The sequence below is a fragment of the Canis lupus genome, chromosome 9 (assembly GCF_003254725.2).
Source record: "Canis lupus dingo isolate Sandy chromosome 9, ASM325472v2, whole genome shotgun sequence".
NCBI lineage: Eukaryota > Metazoa > Chordata > Mammalia > Carnivora > Canidae > Canis > Canis lupus.
Genome location: NC_064251.1, coordinates 21,050,221 through 21,070,719, shown reverse-complemented (window position 1 = coordinate 21,070,719; position 20,499 = coordinate 21,050,221). Strand labels below are relative to the sequence as shown.

The window sequence follows — 20,499 nt, the reverse complement described above, 5'->3', positions numbered from 1 at the left end:
GACATTTTTTTTAAGGAAATTTTCTCTTTTTTTAAATTTTTATTTATTTATGATAGTCACAGAGAGAGAGAGAGAGAGGCAGAGACACAAGCAGAGGGAGAAGCAGGCTCCATGCACCGGGAGCCCGACGTGGGATTCGATCCCGGGTCTCCAGGATCGCGCCCTGTGCCAAAGGCAGGCGCCAAACCGCTGCGCCACCCAGGGATCCCTTTATGGACATTTTTACATAGTATTTGCTATATGATACTTAAGATCCCATGTTTATATTTTGACACATTTCATTGTAGTGATTTCTTGAGCAATTTTTTTCCACAGATGTACCATACACTTTACTACCAGCTTCTTGGCTTATGGTCTAGAATAAGGGTTGGCAAACTAGCCAGTGGGCCAGCCATATGCTTTTGTAAATAAAGTTTCAGTGGAACCCAGCCATGCCGACTACATACTGTCTGTGGCTGCTTTTGTGCAGACTTGAGCAGAAACCATATGGCCTGCAAGCCTAAAATATTTACGTGACCCTTTAAGAAAATTTGCTGATCCCCATCTTAAAATAATACCTTTCAAACTTTTTGGCCATAGAATGCTATTTTTAAATGGAAGCTTAAAAGTCTGATGTGTAAAAATAGATAAAAGAACTGTTCTCCTTATCACTGGCTTACAAAGGGGGAGAGCTAAAACTGATAGACTTGACCCCTAATCTCTTTCTGGACACTGGAGAACCTTCATGGAACCTCAAATGTACTTCAAGTAGAGTTTTCAAAATAGGATTTTTAAGAAGATGCTCTTTCAAAAGAGGTAACCACTCAACCATGCTTCCCGAAATACTATTGGAAAAATAAATGCTTAGTTATAGGATATAACTTTAAGTTTCTTGGGTTCTGGTAGTCTAGGATTGATTTTTTTTTAAAGTTGGAATTCAAATCCATAAGTGGGGTCCTACATAAAAACCAGTTTAACAGAAAAGTATTAACCTAGTCAGTGAGAATATCTCACATAATAAAGTGCTATCCTAAATCTACTTTTGTGTTTTTGATAATAAAACCATTCCTAGTTAACATTTTGGGTAAAAAACAGTGGGCTATTACATGTTATATACCATGTGATTTAATAAAGGTAAATCCTGGTATTTTCAGCATAATTCACCATACCTGTTCTGTTTAAATGTCTTTGAGATTTCATTTGGGAAAGAAGAATCACACAATGTTTTTATTTCATACCATTTGCTTTCAGATGGCAGTTAAGCAGGGAAACCAACTGCAGATGCAAGTCCACGAAGGCTCCCGTGTTGATGAAGCCCCACCACCAGCTGTACCAGAAAAACGGCCAGTCTTGAGGGCAGGGAAGAAGCCACTTGCACATTATTCGTCACTAGTGAAGGTCTTAGGATCAGACATGAAGACCCCAGAGGAGCCTGCAGCACAGGTATGAAGGGAACAGGACCTGTCTCTACAATTTTTCTAGCCTTCTGTCTCATTGTCTCCGGTATAACATTTGAATTGTGCATTAAAGATTTGGGAATTATTGTTACCATCTCTGCCTGACTTTTTTTTTTTTCTTTTTTAAGATTTTATGTATTTATTCATGAGAGACCACATAGAGGCAGAGACACAGGCAGAGGGAGGAGGCTCCATGCAGGAAACCAGATGCAGGACTTGATCCCAGGATCCCGGGATCATTCCCTGAGCCAAAAACAGATGCTCAACCGCTGAGCCACCCAGGCATCCCTTTTTTATTTTTTTTAATTTATTTATTTATTAATGATAGAGTCAGAGACATAGGCAGAGGGAGAAGCAGAGCCTAGTGAGAGACTCCATCCCGGGACTCAGGGATCATGCCCTGAGCCAAAGGCAGATGCTAAACCACTGAGCCACCCAGGCATCCCTTAATTTTATTTATTTATTTGAGGGGGAGAATAGAGAGCACAAGCGGGGAGGGCCGGAGAGAGGGGCAGAGGGAGAAGCAGACTCCTTGCTGAACAGGGAGCCCAATATAGAGCTTGGTCTCAGAACCTCAAGATCATGTCCTGAGCCAAAGGCAGATGCCCCTCTGCCTATTTGAAACTGGTAACTGGGGATGCCTGGGTGACTCAGTCAGTTGGGTATCTGCCTTCGGCTCAGGACCCTGGGATTAAGCCCCAAGTTGGGCTCCTTGCTCAGTGTGGAGCCTGCTTCTCCCTCTGCCTGCCACTCCCCATTGCTTGTGTTCTCTCTCTCTCTGTATCTCTGACAAGTGAATGAAAAAAAATCTTTAAAAAAAGAAAAGATGGGATCCCTGGGTGGCGCAGTGGTTTGGCGCCTGCCTTTGGCCCAGGGCGCGATCCTGGAGACCCGGGATCGAATCCCACGTCGGGCTCCCTGCATGGAGCCTGCTTCTCCCTCTGCCTGTGTCTCTGCCTCTCTCTCTCTCTCTCACTATCATAAATAAATAAAAATTAAAAAAAAAAAAAAAAAAGAAAAGAAGGGCAGCCCCCATGGCGCCGTGGTTTAGCGCCGCCTGCAGCTTGGGGTGTGATACTGGAGACCTAGGATGGAGTCCCATGTCAGGCTCCCTGCATGGAGCCTGCTTCTCCCTCTGCCTGTGTCTCTGCCCCTCCCTCCCTCCCTCTCTCTCTCTCTCTCTCTCTCTGCCTCTCTATCTCTCTGTCTCTCTATGAATAAATAAATAAAATCTTTAAAAAAATAAAAATAAATTAAATAAAAAAGAAAAAAACTAACTGGTTACACTTCTGGAGAGAGGACAATAGGATGATAAACTTTATTTTCCTTGTATGCTTCTTCATACCTTTTAAAAATATTTTATTTATTTTCTTAATTTGAGTGAGAGAGCACAAGTGGAGGGGAGGGAGAGGGAGAAGTAGGCTCCCCACTGAGCAGAGAGCCCCACATGGGGCTTGATCCCAGGTCTCTGGGATCATGGACCTGAGCTGAAGGCAGACACTCACTGAGCCAACCAGGCATCCTTTATTAGGTTTTTTTTTGCCATATGTTTATATTATTTGACAAAAAAGAAACCTCAAAGTACTACATTTCAGGAAATATTTTTTTCAGGAAAATTATTTTAAATAGGGTGCCTGGCTGGCTCAGTTGGTAGAATATGCGACTCTTATCTCAGGGTTGTGAGGTCGAACCCCACATTGGGTATAGAGATTACTTAAAAAAAATTTAAAATCTTTTTTAAAAAATAGTTATTTCAAACAGAAGAAAAAAATATTTTCTCTAAGATCTTGGGTTGTGTTTCCTTGCAGCGGTTTCCACTTGCTCCCCGCGACACAGACCAGCCTCAGGACAAGCCCCCAGACTGGTTCACAAGCTACCTGGAGACAGTGAGTGTTCTCTCTGGAGTAGGCTTTAGCAGCTGTGTTGGCACAGGTGAAGTGTGGGAGAAATAGAAAGCTCAACCCACACGGCTGCTGCCTCTGGGGCAGATGAATGAAGAGTATAGCTAATCATTTCTAAACTAGAGCAAATCTAGTCCAGAAAGTTCCTAACTTCTACAGGGATGTATCAGAAAAAGAGGGAGCCTTATTCTAAGGATGTAAGGGAAAGGAACAAATCTCTGTGCTTAGGTAAGAAGGAAGGAAGAGGTTAGAAACCTACTCATCACAATGATTTTTTCTGGTATCCTCAGTGTACCCATGGAAAGAATAGACCTTCTTTTGTTACATTTCTTTTTTTTTTTTTTTTTTGTTACATTTCTGTCCATTTGTTCAGTAGTTAGTAGCTGTTTATGATGTTCTTACACCAGAGATGGTGAGGTGTCTGGTCTATTTGGTATCTTCAGACTTTTTTCCAATGTTGGAACTGAGGTTTTTTTCCCGTTAATCTGTTCTGTATTCTAGTTCCGAGAACAAGTAGTTAAAGAAACGGTTGAGAAACTTGAACAGAAATTACATGAGAAGCTTGTCCTCCAGAACCCGTCCTTGGGTTCCTGTCCATCAGAAGGCTCAATGCCCATTTCAGAGGAAACGCTGTTTTTGCCAGAAAACCAGTTCAACTGGCGTATTGCTTGCAACAGCTGCCAAAGGAGGATCATTGGTGTGCGCTACCAGTGCAGGTAAGCACTCACTTTGGAATGCATACATGTTAGAAGACCTCTGAACAGGCCTTCCTGGCATCTGGAGAGGTAGCAGAAAATTGGGCATACTCTGTCTCTGGATATCACACATAGATACCTGCTCTGGATTAGAAATAAGCTGTTTGTCACCCACAAAAAATACTATACAAAGGTTAACTATTCAGATTGTTGTTGTATTCACATATGCATTTGAACTAACAGAACTAGACAAATTATGTTCCCCAAGGCAAAATTACATCATCAGGGATTATCACCCTGTTATTCCAAATGCTTTCATATTTTGCTTCCTCCCATAGATTGTCCTTTGAAACAGATACATGTTAAATGCTGTTACTTTCATTTTATTAATAAGGAAACTTGAGATAGAGCATGGCCAGGTGACATGCTCAGGTTACCACACCCAGCTGATAATACAGCCAGTATGGAAGTCTGGTCTCCTGTGTCACCAGGACTTGTCATGCTTTTCCCCACAGCCTGTGCCCATCCTATAATATCTGTGAAGATTGTGAATCGGGGCCATATACCCATGACTCCAACCACATCCTGCTGAAGTTGCGGAGACCTGTGATGGGTTCTTCTGAAGCGTTCTCTCACCCAAGGTTCCCTGGCCCTCGTCTTCCTGCTGCTCTGGAACAAGCCAGGTAAAAACATAAGTACACAGGAGGCTTGTTCTCTGATGGGTGTCTCCATTGTGATGGGGCAGGGATCAAATTGCAGACAGTCTACTTAGTTCCTGTGCATTTCTAGTTATGTGTGATAATGGGGACAATGAGCTGAAGCTAATGAGACAGAAACGAGAACTGTAGAAAGAAGTTAAGCTAGAAGCTGGCACTGATGGAGGCTACCAGTGGCTCAAGATAGCTTCAATATTTGTGAGGTTTTGGGTTTTTTTTTTTTTTTTTTTTAAGACTTTTTATTTGTTACCTCACAGGCTCCAGAAACAGGTCGACAAGAATTTTCTTAAAGCAGAAAAGCAAAGGTTGCGAGCGGAGAAGAAACAACGAAAGGCAGAGGTCAAAGAACTCAAAAAACAGCTTAAGCTCCACAGGAAGATTCATCTGTGGAGTTCCATCCATGGACTCCAGAGCCCCAGGTCCCCTCTAGGCCGATCTGAGAGCCTGCTGCAGTCAAACACCCTGATGTAAGCCCAAGGGTGGGGCACCTAGGCTGGAGGTCCAGCCTTCCGAAACCAGAACTTCAATCAGGTTTTCTCTTACTTATCTGCAGCCCCTAACACCCAGACTCAAACTTCCCATTCTTGGGGTGCCTGAGTGGCTCAATCAGTTAAGCATCCGACTTAGCTCAGGTCAGAATCTCAGAGTCTTGACATCGAGCCCCTTATCAGGCTCCTGCTTCATGGGAAGTCTGCTGAAGTTTCTCTTTCCCTCTCCGTGTACTCACTAGTGTGTGTACACATGCTTGCTCACGCACTCTCAAATAAATCTTAAAAAAAAGAAAGAATTAAAACTTCCCATTCTCTGATCTAGCATTCTAAAGGGTGGTTTGATAGTCATTGTTGACACTTAGAGCAGCCAATGAGGTTCCATACTGGCTGATATGACCTTTCTTCACTGGAGGCAGTTGGGATTTGAAGAGCCTGGCTCTCCAGTTCTCTTATTTATGGACCATTACTCTTACCAAAGCCTTTTCACTTCAGGAGTGAGATTTGTCTTTTTATTTTTTTTAAGATTTTATTTTTAATTGTGGTTTGTTTTTGTGTTTTGTTTTGTTTTGTTTTTAAGATTTTATTTGACAGAGAGTGAGCTGAAGCAGGGGGAGTGGCAGGCAGAGGGAGAAGGAGAAACAGCCTTCCCACAGAGCAGGGAACCCGATGTGAGGCTTGATCGCAGGACCCTGGGATCATGATCTGAGCCAATGGCAGGTGCTTAACTGACTAAGCCACCCAATCGCCCCTAAGATTTTATTTTTAACTAATCTTTATAACCAACATGGGGCTCAAATTTAAAACCCAGAAATCAAGAGTTGCATGCTCTACTGACTGAGCCAGCCAGGCACCCAAATCTGTCTTATTCTTTATTATTATTTATTTATTAAGATTATTTGGGCAGCCTCGGTGGCTCAGCGGTTTAGCACTGCCTTTGGCCTGGGGTGTGATCCCAGAGACCCGGGATCGAGTCTCACACCGGGCTCCCTGCATGGAGCCTGCTTCTCCCTCTGCCTGTGTCTCTGCCTCTCTCTTTCTGTGTCTGTCATGAATAAACAAATAAACTCTTTAAAAAAAAAAAAAAAAAAGAGGGATCCCTGGGTGGCGCAGCGGTTTGGCGCCTGCCTTTGGCCCAGGGCGCAATCCTGGAGACCCAGGATCGAATCCCACATCGGGCTCCCGGTGCATGGAGCCTGCTTCTCCCTCTGCCTGTGTCTCTGCCTCTCTCTCTCTCTCTCTGTGACTATCATAAATAAATAAAAATTAAAAAAAAAAAAAGACTTTATAAAAAAAATAAAAATAAAAATAAAAGATTATTTATGGGTGCCTGAGTGGCCAGTCAGTTAAGCATCTGACTTCAGCTCAGGTCATGATCTCAGGGTCCTGGGATTGAGCCCTGTGTTGAGCTCTGTGCTCAGTGGGGAGTCTGCTTCTCCCTCTCCATCTATCCCTTCCTCCTCTGCTTGTTGTGCACACACGAGTGTTCTCTCTCTCAAATTAAAAAAAAAAAAAAATAGGTTGGTTTTTTTTTTTTTTTTTAGGATTCTTTTTTTTTTTTTTTTTTAGGATAGTCACAGAGAGAGAGAGAGAGAGAGGCAGAGACATAAGCAGGCTCCATGCACCGGGAGCCCGATGTGGGATTTGATCCTGGGTCTCCAGGATCGCACCCTGGGCCAAAGGCAGGCGCCAAACCGCTGCACCACCCAGGGATCCCCAGGATTCTATTTATTTATTCTTGAGAGACACACAGAGAGGCAGAGACACAGGCAGAGGGAGAAGCAGGTTCCATTCTAGGAACCCAATGTGAGACTCAATCCCGGGTCTCCAGGATCACACCCTGGGCTGAAGACGGTGCTGAACCACTGATCCAACAGGGATGCCAAAAAAAAAATTTATTTGAGAGAGAGAGCATGTGTGCATATGTGGGGGATTATATTAGTAGTATTTTTATAAGGTTTTATTTTTAAGTAATCTGTACCCCCAATGTCAGGCTCAAACCTACAACTCCTAGATCAAGAGTCTACTCTACTGACTGAGCTAGCCAGGCACCCCCTATTAGTATTATTTTTAGGCAAATGCATTAGTACATCAAGAGTTACTCTCAGACTCTTGAGCCATAGGGTTAAATATTCAGAAGCCATCATACCCAACACAAGTGACTATCTGAATTTCTGTTCAGGCTCCCTTTGCAGCCCTGTGCCCCAGTTATGCCAACCCTCAGTGCAGCATTTGTGGATGAGAATTTGCCCGATGGTACTCATCTTCAGCCAGGAACCAAGTTTATCAAGCACTGGAGGATGAAAAATACAGGAAATGTCAAGTGGAGTGGAGACACAAAGGTAATTTTTTTCCCCCACAGAATAAAGATGAGGTAATTTGAAGTGGCAGTGCTCAGCTGACAAGCTGTTTTTTTCTTGTCCCTGTTCTTTTCAGCTCAAGTTCATGTGGGGAAACCTAACCTTGGCTTCTACAGAAAAGAAAGACGTTTTGGTTCCCTGCCTGAAGGCCGGCCATGTAGGGGTGGTGTCTGTGGAGTTCATTGCCCCAGCTTTGGAGGGAACATATACTTCCCATTGGCGTCTTTCTCACAAAGGCCAGCAGTTTGGACCTCGGGTCTGGTGCAGTATCATAGTGGATCCTTTCCCCTCCACAGAGAGCCCTGAGAACATTGAAAAGGGCATGGTTCACTCAAGCAAAGCCGATGAGCTCTCCTGCCAGCAAGAGGTGAGCATTGGAAGGGGAGACTAAAGCTACAACAGCCCTCTCACAGCTGGTCGTTCCTCCAGAAATCAGGAAAAGGGTAGCTCCTCCCCCTAACACCAGTATGCTTACTTATATTGGGCCCATTCCTTGGGCTTTGTTTGCGTGTCCTTAAGATCTTGGTACAGCTGTCCCTTGGTGCCTTTGTATCCCTTCATAATGATGTTTTGGCCAGCCTCTGCTGCACGAGGGAAGACAGGGCTGTTGAACAGCTGGACTGATGGCTTTGCTCCTTAACACTCATCTCTCCTGAACATCCCATGCATATGTTCCCTAAATACTAATGAAGTCTTGCTCTTGTTTTTAGTTGCTGTAGTTTGTTTAAGCAACTTCTCATTATTAGGGGGTAGTATTTTTTTCTTCCCCCCTCACCTACCCTCACTTGCAAAAATTTATTTTGCAACTTTTCTCTAAATCTAAAATGATCTCAAAATAAACTTTAAAAAATGTAGAGGTGCCACAGTGTTTTGGTTTTTAGGGAGGCAACTGTACACTTACCTTCTGAGTTCAGTTGAGGGCCTAAAATTTGTCCCAACGGTTTGTCTGTACAGGAAACTTTTCTTCTGGCTAAAGAAGAAATTCAGCTTGATGAAGTGACTGAGCAGACCAAAGAGACAGGAACCTGCATCCCACAGAAGACAAAAAATGTGGCCAGCGAGAGAGAGCTCTACATCCCATCTGTGGACCTTCTGACTGCCCAGGTAGAAGATTGAACACTTTGGGGGGCAAGGGACAAAAGATTGTGGAAAAAGAGTCCTTACCCTCTTGAGGAGAAGGTGGTAAAGCCACAGGGCAGTGTCCCACAAGTTAGAGATTGGCCCACTTCGATCATATGCCTCGAATGGCAAGGGGATCGCCTGTGGAAGCAAGCCTCTTAACTAAATGTTTCTTCTCTGAATCAGGAACTCCGTCTTGGGCTTCCCCACAGCTTCCCTTTAGTTGCCTCTGCATTTCTGCTTTTTGAGTTCACTTTGACCCCCACTGCATTTTCTCTCTTTCCTGCCCCTTGGGTATTTGAACGTCTCATCCCCATCCCTCTTTTCTTGATTTCCCTTGACTGAGGTGAGGCATGAATTTGAACAGAGTCCAGGAAAGTGTGGAGCTCAGTGACTTACAAGTCCCCTCAAGACAAAACCTGGCTCAAGCATCCACTGCAGGTAGCCTAACATTGCCCTTTTTGTCCTTAGGACCTGTTGTCCTTTGAGCTGTTGGATATAAACATTGTCCAAGAGTTGGAAAGAGTGCCCCACAATACTCCCGTGGGTAAGAATGTCATTCAACCCATGTTGTTTATTTTATTAACAGACACAAAAGTGCTACAGCCTAGACTCTAGTAGTGAATGTCTTATTCTGAGGTAATACATGGCAAGGATTTTTCTTACCATGAGACATTAAAACTGCACCCATGGGTCCATTTTCCTTCTTTTCCCTGTCCTCTATCAGAGTCAACAATACACGTTTGTGCAAGACTTCCCCACCATAAGGGCTCCTGGTTGGCTCATTTGGTGGAATGTATGGCTCTTGGTCTCGGGGTTGTGAGTTCAAGCTACATATTTAGTTTAGGGATTACTTAAAAAAATACAGTTGGGGGGGAGCCCTCCTCTCCATTTTTCTTTAAATTGTTATTTTTTTTATTCCTTTACATTCCTGGTCCTGCGTCTTGGCCATGGTTTCTCAGGCCAGATGACTTTGATCCTTCCTGTATTTATTGATCTGAGTTACTTCCACACCTAATGGTCTGGAGAAATTCTTTACAACAGGCCTCGAAGCATACCTAGATTGATTTCAGTCCTGTAAGAGGCAAGAAGTCTGTGAGGTGCTGTTTCTAGACACTGACTGTTGATGATATGATGCTTTTTTTTGGTTGATGGTTCCTCTGTCTTCATTCTCCAGATATGACTCCCTGCATGTCTCCTCTGCCGCATGACAATCCTTTAATAGAGAAGCCAGGCTTGGGGCAGATTCAGGAAGAGAGCGAAGGGGCGGGATTTAAAGTGCTTCCTGGTAAGGGGTTAAATATTTGACAAGTATTTGTATTGTCCCCTTCCATATTATACCATTTTCACACATACTCCCTCCTACCCTTACTTTAGCATGTGAGTGGGTTTTCTGTACCCTCTCATTTTGTGAAGTCCCCTCACCTTCACATGGCACAGATAGCAGCTGTCCCATGGCATGGGATCAGTATGGATACGTGACTGTGGAGGAAGCTCCTCAACACTCAGGGATCCCTGGGTGGTTCAGCGGTTTGGTGCCTGCCTTCGGCCCAGGTCCCAGGATCAAGTCCCACATCAGGCTTCCTGCATGGAGCCTGCTTCTCCCTCTACCCCCCCCCCCCTGTGTCTCTCATGAATAAATAAATGAAATATTTTTTTAAAAAGAAAAGCTCCTCAACACCAAGTGCAGACAAGGTTTGTGTCTTTCAGATCCCACGGCCTCAGTAAAGAGGAAGCCTCAGAATGTCACCTCAGTGGAGGAAGCAGAAGATGATCTGAGTGGGACCCAATTTGTGTGTGAGACTGTAATCCGATCCCTCACCTTGGATGCTGCCCCAGACCACAACCCACCTTGCAGACAGAAGTCCCTGACCAGTGAGTGTCCCTGAGTCCTCCCACCCAGCAGGGCTGTATTTGAATTGTGACTACCCAATCTGAGTAGGAAGAAGTGCTCTTCTTCGCTGAGAATGGAGGTTGAGTGATCTTTGTTAGAATTTGGATGATCATGGTGGTTTCTTTAGACTCCACACACACTACCTGACTATTTTAATTATAGCCTCAGGAGCAAAGTAGCTACCATAACCTGTTTTCGCACTCAGGGGCAGAATTACAGCTACATAACTCAGAGGAACAGCAGCTACTTGAGCTGCCTGGATTTTGCAGTGAGGAGTCTTCCTGTAAGTTGACAGAGCTTTTTCAGCAGAGACCTCCATTGCAGCTGAGTTGTGTCCTTTCTCCAAAGATACAGTCCAGGACAGGGTGCCTGGGTTGCTCAACTGGGTTAAGCATCTGCCTTCAGTTTAGGTCATGATCCTAGGGTCCTGGGATTGAGCCCCACATGGCATTGGGGTCCTGGTTTAGTAGGAAGTCTGCTTCTTTCTCTCCCTCTGCTCCTCCCCCTCTGCTCCTACACTTTCTCTCTCTCTCAAATAAATAAAATCTTTAAAAAACAAAACAAAGACAGTCCAGGAATAGTGGGCAGAAGCAGGAATACTAAACTAAGTTTCCGGGGCAGCCCCTGTGGCGCAGCGGTTTAGCGCCGCCTACAGCCTGGAGTGTAATCTTGGAGACCCCAGATCGAGTCCCGCATCAAGCTTCCTGTATGGAGCCTGCTTCTCCCTCTGCTTGTGTCTCTGCCTCTGTGTGTGTGTGTGTGTGTGTGTCTCAATGAATAAATAAAAAAATTTTTAAAAATAAAAAAATAAACTAAGTTTCCCAAGGTTAAATTCTGCCAAAGTCAGGGCGGCTGGGTGACTCAGTAGTTGCACATCTGCCTTCAGCTCAGGGCATGATCCTGGGATCCTGGGATTGTGTCCTGTATTGAGCTCCCCATAGGGAGCCTGCTTCTCCCTCTGCCTATGTATTGCCTGTCTCTGTCTCTCTGACTTACGAATAAATAAGTAAAATCTTTAATTAATTAATTCTGCTGTAGTCAATTTCCTTTACAACAGAATTTTTTTTTTTAAGATTTTATTTATTTATTCATGAGAATACACAAAGATGAGAGAGAGAGGCAGAGACACAGGCAGAGGGAGAAGCAGGCTCCATGCAGGGAGTCCAACGTGGGACTTGATCCCAGGTCTCCAGGATCGTGCCCCAGGCCAAAGGCAGCGCTAAACCGCTGAGCCACCTGGGCTGCCCTATAACAGAAATTTCTAGATATAAGATAGGTAGAGCCCATACTGTGTATTTCAAGAACTATCTGAAAATTCAAATTCTAGTTCATCAAAATAATGTGGGAAAGTTTATGTTTATTATAATGAAATTTTATCTATACCTTTAAATACTATATTTGTCTCACTTTTGTTGAAAATACACACACTCCTTTCCCCCACACATACATTCATTTCTCATACACACACACACACGCTTATGTACATATGCATAACAAAAAATGTTCACGGTAGTTATCTCTGAAAGGATTATAGATATCTCTTTATTCCCTCATCCTCACTTTGCCAATTTTCTGCCATGACTATCCGTTACTTTGCAAAGAAAAGGAGGAAAGTAAGCGTATAGCCCTGTGGTACTAACCACTTAATGTTTTCTCTTGTTATAGCTCTATTAGCTAATGTATCAGTTTTGATTTGTTTTTAAGATTCATGGTGCTTCTCAGAGGCCTTGGTGTTTCTCTGTACCTTGTGAGCTTGGTTCTTTCTGGCTTTGCTTAGGCTTCAGACTTTTAATGTGGCCACAAGTGGTTCTAGCAGCAGCCCTTCCCTCTGGCCATCCCTCTACTCTGGCTTTCATGATTGTAGCTTATAGCTGAAAATTGATTGCTCTCATCCTCTAGTGAAATCTGCTTCCCCTGAAGAGGGACCACTTGGAGATGAACAGGAGGATGTTGTCCATTACACCAAAGAAGTTGTCGTGGAGGAGGAGGAGGAAGAGGAGGATGAGCTCAAAGATGAAGTTCAGAGTCAGTCCTCTACTTCTTCAGAGGATTACATCATCATCCTGCCCGAGTGCTTTGACACTAGTCGTCCCCTGGGCGACTCCATGTACAGCTCTGCACTCTCACAGCCAGGCCTAGAGCGAGGGGCTGAAGGTGAACCTGGGATTGAGGCTGGGGAGAGGCTTGCTGAAGGGGAGAACCAGTTGCAGGGGCAGAGCATCAATGACATCCTCATGACCTCACAGACTCTGGACACAGTACCTCTGACCCCAGAGGTGGTGGGGCCTCCACCACAACTGTCCAGGTACCATCCACACCCCACTCAGCTGGGCTCTTCTTTACAGGTGGAATAGAGAGGAAACAACTTGATGTCAGAACCTGTTTTGTTTGTCAGAATGGGAAGGGATTATTTCCCATAGGAAAGTCTGAATTTAGATGAATAAAAGTTGTATTTCCCAGAATTTGTGGATCCTGAATTTAAAGCTGTGCTTATTCTTAATTATCTTTGTATAGTCTGTCTACTTCTGTTTTGATTGTTGAGAGCCAGTGTTTGGTTTGGTTTGTTTTAGGGTTTTTGTTTTTTTTGTTTTTTTTTTTCTTTTGCTGTTGAAACCCTGGATCTAAGAGAGCCAGTTTTGAAATACATCCCTGGACCTTCCTTCCCCACTCTATTGACGCATGGATAAAGACAGCAAAAATATATTTTCTTGTTAACCCAAAGTATAATAGGATGTTTAATCTATTATAAAAAATACATATATTCTAAAATGAGAGTACAATTATTTTTCATTATCAATTTGTGTGTGTCATTGCTCTGTTGTGGCATGGCAGATGGTGGAGCCTTAACTAGGATTTAAACCACTCTCGGGGAGCTAAACATTTCCCTTTATTAGTACCACTTGATGTAGGCGTGGAGCCACCCAACTGAAGCTGGTCTCTCTCCAGGTTGACTATGACTGAAAAGGAAAACCAGTAGAGTGAGCCCTTTCTACCTGATCCCTACCTCAGACATGAGATCTGGATCAGAAAAGTGAAGCCTTTATAGAGAATCTGGTACTGCTGTGCCACGTGCACTGTTTCTCCAGTGTTCCCATAGGTGCCTTTTCAACTGACTTTCAATATTGTGTCTTTCTGAAAGGAGCTCTCCTTGTGCACAGCCTGATGGTTCCCCGGGAGTGGATTTACCTGTTATCATACCAGAAGTTTCTTCAGTCCCTGATCAGATCAGAGGAGGTAATGACCAGCCTGCACTTGATGTCTTTTTCTGTGCTCCTGTCTGATGACACCAGGCATAAATAGGCATTGTGTCTTTGTGATTCTTGGCATTATTCAGAAACCTGCCCTTGCTTTTTTCTGTGGCCCTCCCTCCTTTTCTGTTCTCCAGCTTAATATTTATTAAATGAGACCTCACAGAGGTGGGCATTGTGCTACAGTGGAAAGAACACAGACTGTGGTGCTAGACTAGTCTAGGTTTCAGGCCCAGCTCCACCTTTCCACACTGTGTGACCTTGAAGCAGTTCAGCACAGTCATAAAACCTACAGGGGTGTTTTCTTATCTCCAAATTAAGGAGAATAGCACCTTGAAGTTGTTAGTAAACCTTCAAAGTCACTTCCCACTCTTAATCACAAAAACAAAACCCCAAAAGTATTTTGAAACTAATAAATGGGTTGATAAGATTTTAGACCAAGTTTTTCTGGCTCAATAAATAGTCACCTTGCATCGCATTCTGGAGAGTTCTTTCTTATCACTTAAAGCCACTTGCAAAATCCGACCCCCAAAAAAAGACTAAGTGCTGTGATCAGATTGCTGCTTGCCTCTCAAAACTAGCTTCACTCTGAGTTAGAAACAGTAGGCACTTGTGGATGCTGCTTCTAACCAATAGCTCTTTTGCTTTTAGAGCCCAGAGGCTCATCAGGACTTGTAAACAGCAGACAGAAGAGCTATGACCACTCAAGGTAACTGGACCTTGTGCAGCCTCTTCAGAAGCAGGTGGATATCCTAATACTGCTTCTGCTTAAATAAGCTTCTCAAAGCATGTGCCACCTCCAGAGGGCAAAGGAGAGCCATCATTCCTTCTTGTTCTTATTTCTTCTGATGCTTGTGAGCAACACTGAACAGAGGGCTACAGTTACATTTAAGAGTGTTCACATTCCAGGATACCTGGCTGACTCAGTCTGTAGAGCATGTAACTCTTGATCTTGGGTTATGAGTTTGAGCCCCACATTGGGTGTAGAGATTACTTAAAAAAATAAAATCTTTGGGGAAAGAAAAAGTTTCCATATTCCAGACCAGTGTTCTCAAATTCAGCTCACCTTAGTACCAAAAGAGAAGGCAGGAAGGTCAAGCCCACTGTGCATCTTAGTAACAGTTTCTTAGACACACCTGCCTCACTGCTCCCAGTCATCTCAGATCACTGGTAAGATGGACTCCTCCCTCACTACAGTGCCCAGAAAATCACATTTCCTTTGGGGGTATATCCTCTAAGATGGTTAACTGAGCAGACTGCTAAATACCCCCTCTGTGCCCTTGACCACATAGTTTTCAGCTGGGACAGAAAGCTGGTATACTCACCAGAGGGGGTGTGTTTTCTGTATGCCCTTATTTTGCAGCAGTAGAGCTGAGCTCCACATCTAACCAAGGTTCGTAGCTGTAAAACTACTAGAAAAACGGTCACATTCTCCCGGGGTCACACCCCAGGGAAATCCATTTTCTTTCAAGGATTAGAGCCCAGATTATCTTGTAGGAAGATAATGGTTTGTGGTTTTTAGGGAAATAATGTGGTTTTCCTCCCCAGGCACCACCACCATGGGAGCAGCATTGCTGGAGGACTGGTGAAGGGGGCTTTATCTGTTGCTGCTTCTGCGTATAAGGCCTTGTTTGCTGGGCCACCAGTCACTGCCCAGGTCAGTGTATGTTTTCTTTTCCTGTACCAAAGCCACGTCACCAGTGACAATGATGCTCCCTGTCTGGGTTGGAGAGTAGTATGGCATTCTGCCACTTTTTAGCTGTAGAACTTTAGCCAAGTTATTTAAGTGAGGAAAGGAAAAAGACCTAATGTTTGTAGAAGACCTATTATGTGTGGGGGGGGCTCTTCCAAGTACCAGTGCTACAAGGTGAAAAAGACACCAGTCCCTGCCCAAAGACTGTGGGACACAAACGTGATAAACAGTACCATGTAAGGTTCTGCGCCAGTGTTCTCCCATGAAACACCTCTCTGTGGGCCTCTGCATGGGCCAGAGAAGGCTTCCTGGTAGGATGATGCCTGAATTGAGTCCTTAAGGACAAGATGAGGGCAGCTCGGGTGGCTCAGTGGTTTAGCGCCACTTTCAGCCCAGTTCGTGATCCTGGAGACCCCGGATCGAGTCCCATGTCAGGCTCCCTGCATGGAGCCTGCTTCTCCCTCTGCCTGTGTCTCTGCCTCTCTCTATGTGTCTCTCGTGAATAAATAAATAAAATCTCTTTAAAAAAAAAAAAAGGACAAAATGAGTATGTGTCAGGAAAGAGGAATAGAAAGAGCATTGTGACAGAGACTGGCCAGTAAAAAGAGTTGGAAATGTTAGCTTGAAGGTGAATTTGAGGGACACCTGGGTGGCTCAACAGTTTAGCGCCTGCCTTTGGCCCATGGTATAATCCTGGAGTCCCAGGATCGAGTCCTGCATCGGGCTTCTTGCAGGGAGCCTGCTTCTCCTCTGCCTATGTCTCTGCCTCTGTGTGTGTGTGTGCCTCTCATGAATAAATAAATAAATAAATTTTTTTAAAGGTGAATTTGGGCTGAGAAGAAGGAAAAAACTCAATTTATGTAGGTGGGGTGCTGTGTTAAGTGGTTTGGATATTATTTTAAGGCTAGTGGGAAGGGCCAGTGAATGGGCTATAGGAAAATAATTAACATTAGATTCGTACCCCGTAAGATAACTCCACTACAGTGTGAAGGTTGAGGGGAGCCCTAAGGAAATCCATTTGAGAATCCATGTGTAGATGGAAGAAAAGGGTAGAAGAGAAAGAGAAATAGCAGATCTTGAAGACCATGATTAAGAGGTTGGAAAGAAGTCAAGGAGGAATCCCAAGTTTCCGGCTTTGGACAGTGGATAGTACCATCCATTAAGAAAGATGTACAGGAAGAAGGATCTATTTGGGCAGGAGAAGAAGAAAATTAGGTCCATTTGGATGGTGTGGAATTTGAGGCATATCCAGCTAAAATTACCTAGAGTGCAGCTGGGCACATGCCTGTGGCTCACAGAGGAAAGGTTTGACCTGGAGGAGGTCAGGTCATGTGTATACAGGTTCTAGTAGAAGCCGTGTGATTGGGTAAGAGTTTCTGGGAAGATGAGGTCTAAAGCAAAAAAAAAAACAGCCTTGAAGGATCCAGGAAAGAAGAAGGGCCTTGTCCAGGAACCTGAGACATAGGAGGATGTTCTGGAGCCAGGGAAGGGAGCTTGAATGAGGAGGAGGTGCCAACACCCCCAGAGAAAGAGAGCAAGTAAGGAGGGCTTGGGGAGTGCTTGAGTACTGTCAAGTTGCTGGAGCACACAGGGAATGAGTTAATGGTCAAGGTGAGAGAGGATAATTCACAGAAAGAGATTTCTGAGGTAGTGAGAGATCACGAGATAGCAAGCAATGGACTTGTGGAAGGATTATCCTGGAAAGGATGGATAATCTATTCTGAAATGAGAGTGAAGAGAGGGGGGGATCCCTGGGTGGCACAGCGGTTTAGCACCTGCCTTTGGCCCAGGGTGCGATCCTGGAGACCCGGGATCGAGTCCCACGTCGGGCTCCCGGTGCATGGAGCCTGCTTCTCCCTCTGCCTATGTCTCTGCCTCTCTCTCTCTCTCTCTCTCTCTCTCTCTCTCTCTCTCTGTGTGTGTGACTATCATAAATAAATAAAAATTAAAAAAAAAAAAAAAAAAGAGTGAAGAGAGGAACAGTGGAGTTGGGTATAGAGAGAAATGCCAGAGATTGTGCTCGACACACGTACACACTCTTGTCCTAATCCTCTCAACTAGCCTGCCAAACAGGAGGTATTTTATATCTCCATTTTCCTACATAAGAGAATTAATTGAGGGCAGCCCAAGTGGCTCAGCAGTTTAGCGCCTGCCTTTGGCCCAGGGCATGATCCTGGAGACCTGGGATCGAGTCCCACATCAGGCTCCCTGCATGGAGCCTGCTTCTCCCTCTGCCTGTGTCTCTGCCTCTCTCTCTCTCTGTCTCTCATGAATAAATAAATAAAATCTTAAAAAAAAAAAAAGAATTAATTGATGGTCAACACAGTTGGGAAGTAAATGGTAAGAGTTAGTGTAATCCAAGAATGAAATCTTGCCATTTGTAACAACGTGGATGGGACTAGAGGGTATTATGCTGAGCGAAATAAATCATAAAAAGATAAATACCATAGGATTTCACTCATCTATAGAATTTAAGAAACAGATGAAATTGGGGAAGGAAAGGAAAACAAATGAGAGGGAAACAAACCATAAGAGACTCTTAACCTCTAGGAAACACACTGAGAGTTACTGGAGGGGAGGTGGTTGGATGAGGGGTAACTGGGTGATGAGCCTTAAGGAGGACGACATGTGATGGAATGAGCACTAGGTGTTGTATGCAACTGATGAATCACTGAACTCTACCCCTGAAACTCACATACTATATGTTAATTTAAAACAAAAAAAAAAAAGATAAACCAAAGTGTTAGGATTTGGGAAGGTTATGTGTCCACTCTAGGGCTTGGCCCAAAGAGGGAGGTAAAGGAGTGTTAGCTCCCTCTTTGGAAGATTATTTCTGTTCTTTACAAAGAAAAAGGGAAAAAAATGCCAAGAAGGTCGCCCAAGATGTCATTTCCCAAGCAGTTTCTTGTTCAGCTCCTTTGCATAGCTGACCACACTCTCCTAGTAACAGTCTCTGCTCCTGCCTACACTGGCCCCATCCACACAGTTAACTTTATCTTCACAGAGTTTCCAGTGCTTGTTTGTATCTTTTCCTTCATTAGGCCAAAGAATGCCTCCTTCCAAATGCCCCCTTTGGAGCTTCCTCCTCCTCCTAGTTCTGAAGATAGTTCATTAGTTGCCCAGTTTCGGATATAAACCTACAGAATCCAGAGCTGGGCATCCCCAGTCCTCCCTCATGGGCCCAGTAGTGTCAGGTGGACAGGAGTGCCATCCATACCCTTGCTTTGAATTCCCTAATAAATAGATCTGGAAAGATTTGTGTGATTTGCAAGATAACAATTTACGAGGCACATAAATGATTCAGAAAATGTTCTGCTTTTCTTGACTCTACACAGCCAATAGTTTCTGAAGATCAGACAGCAGCTCTGATGGCCCATCTCTTCGAAATGGGATTCTGTGACAGGCAGCTGAACCTCAGGCTGCTGAAGAAGCACAATTATAACATCTTACAGGTTGTGACAGAACTGCTTCAGGTCAACAACAATGACTGGTACAGCCACCGCTACTGAGGAGTGGCCTTGTATTAAATCACTTTGCCTGCTGCTCAGAGATGATCTTTATTCTGTCCTGGGGGCGTAGGGGAGAAGCCCTGGATGATTTTTTTAATCTGATGAATATATAGAACCCATTATTGAACTACCAAGACAGTACCTGCATTACAGTATTTTCTGGAGCAAATCAAAGACCAGAACCGAAACAGAGACATTGGATGAATTGTAGGAAAACTTTTTCAGTTGATTTGGACAAAGCTCCTGTCTCCATTTTAGTGCATTGAAGAGCATTAACTTGAACTTCCTATAGAACCATTTTTCTTTCTGCTTGTATCAAAGTTGAGTATTTTTCTTTGGTTAAATGTGGATGTTTCTATGGGGATATCTGTTGTCAGTTTTTAAAAGAAATTAACCTTGGAAGTTGTTTTCAAGAATTCTTACAATTTTTCTAGCCTACCCCAAGCCTCATATCTATGTGGTATTGAAATGACACCCAGAGCCCCGTCTTGTTAATCTTCCTTGCTCAAGGACAAGTCATTTCCCTGTAAGACGTAGTAAATCAGCACTGTTTTCTAAAGACCCCACTGGTACATTCAAGAAGATCCACTTTCTAGGTCTCTACACTTCAGTGAGAGGAGGAGGGAGTGTGCTCAGTTAACCCACCAGCATCTATTGAGCAGTGTTTACTGTAGTAATTTTGCATACATTTTTCTTTGTTTAAGGGAACAAATTTAAGTAGGTAGTGTGAAATATTTTGCTAATCCTATAGAGAAGGGGAAAACTATTAAAAGGAAAAGAAATGTAACAGTTACCTTTTTTCTTAATGTCAGGGCAGATGTTACAGTTGAAAGAAGAAAAGTGAAAGGCTCTTAATCTAGTAAAGTTAGTTCTGGGGTGGGCAAATGTGTGTGAGGCACAGGAAATGCTGATGACTTTTCAAATGTCTGAAATCTGCTCAAAGGTATCTAGCCTTAGTCTAGAACAGGAGGAGGCTGTTTTGCAAGACTAGGATGGGAACAGACTCTGAAAAAGGTTTGGGTTAACCCCAAAACGAATGAGAAAGCTTGTTGCCAGGGGCCCAGGTCCTCATTCTGTTTACAGAAAGGAGTCTTGGGTATAATGGGTGAAGGAAAGGTAACAAAAAACACTAAAAGCTACTACTATCCATGAAAGTGACTTGCAGAAAAAGAAGACTCAACCCTCATCCAGAAGGGGAAGGATAGTAAACTAGTATTATTTAACCTGGTTGGTATTTATAATGAATGGTGATGTTAATTAATCATTAGTCATCATGATGTTTATTTACAGTATACTTCTTGATCGCTATTAAATAAACCAAGATTCAGACTGCAAGCCAACCAGGCTGTTCATTTATTTAAAACGTTTTTATCCGGGCTTCTGGATAGAGGCTGAGCGGCAGGGTGTGTGTAATTAATTGGGTTGATTTCGGGCGGGACC

At 43.8% G+C, this 20,499-nt stretch overlaps 1 protein-coding gene across 3 annotated transcripts in view; it reads left to right on the top strand.

The window, feature by feature from the left end:
* The window catches only part of NBR1 (NBR1 autophagy cargo receptor), a 32,683-nt gene extending 12,289 nt beyond the window's left edge, over positions 1-20,394 (top strand). For all 3 annotated transcript variants that reach the window (XM_035721319.2, XM_025440443.3, XM_035721318.2), the window contains exons 6-21: positions 1,231-1,422; positions 3,245-3,322; positions 3,839-4,053; positions 4,548-4,715; positions 5,006-5,215; positions 7,419-7,578; positions 7,673-7,963; positions 8,551-8,700; positions 9,187-9,262; positions 9,893-10,003; positions 10,426-10,590; positions 12,509-12,914; positions 13,749-13,843; positions 14,509-14,566; positions 15,406-15,514; positions 18,886-20,394. In XM_035721319.2, the coding sequence (XP_035577212.1) occupies positions 1,231-1,422; positions 3,245-3,322; positions 3,839-4,053; positions 4,548-4,715; positions 5,006-5,215; positions 7,419-7,578; positions 7,673-7,963; positions 8,551-8,700; positions 9,187-9,262; positions 9,893-10,003; positions 10,426-10,590; positions 12,509-12,914; positions 13,749-13,843; positions 14,509-14,566; positions 15,406-15,514; positions 18,886-19,059 (2,658 nt within the window). In that variant the 3' untranslated portion in view covers positions 19,060-20,394. The remainder of the gene's footprint in view (positions 1-1,230; positions 1,423-3,244; positions 3,323-3,838; positions 4,054-4,547; positions 4,716-5,005; positions 5,216-7,418; positions 7,579-7,672; positions 7,964-8,550; positions 8,701-9,186; positions 9,263-9,892; positions 10,004-10,425; positions 10,591-12,508; positions 12,915-13,748; positions 13,844-14,508; positions 14,567-15,405; positions 15,515-18,885) is intronic.
* The last annotated feature ends 105 nt before the right edge of the window (positions 20,395-20,499 follow it).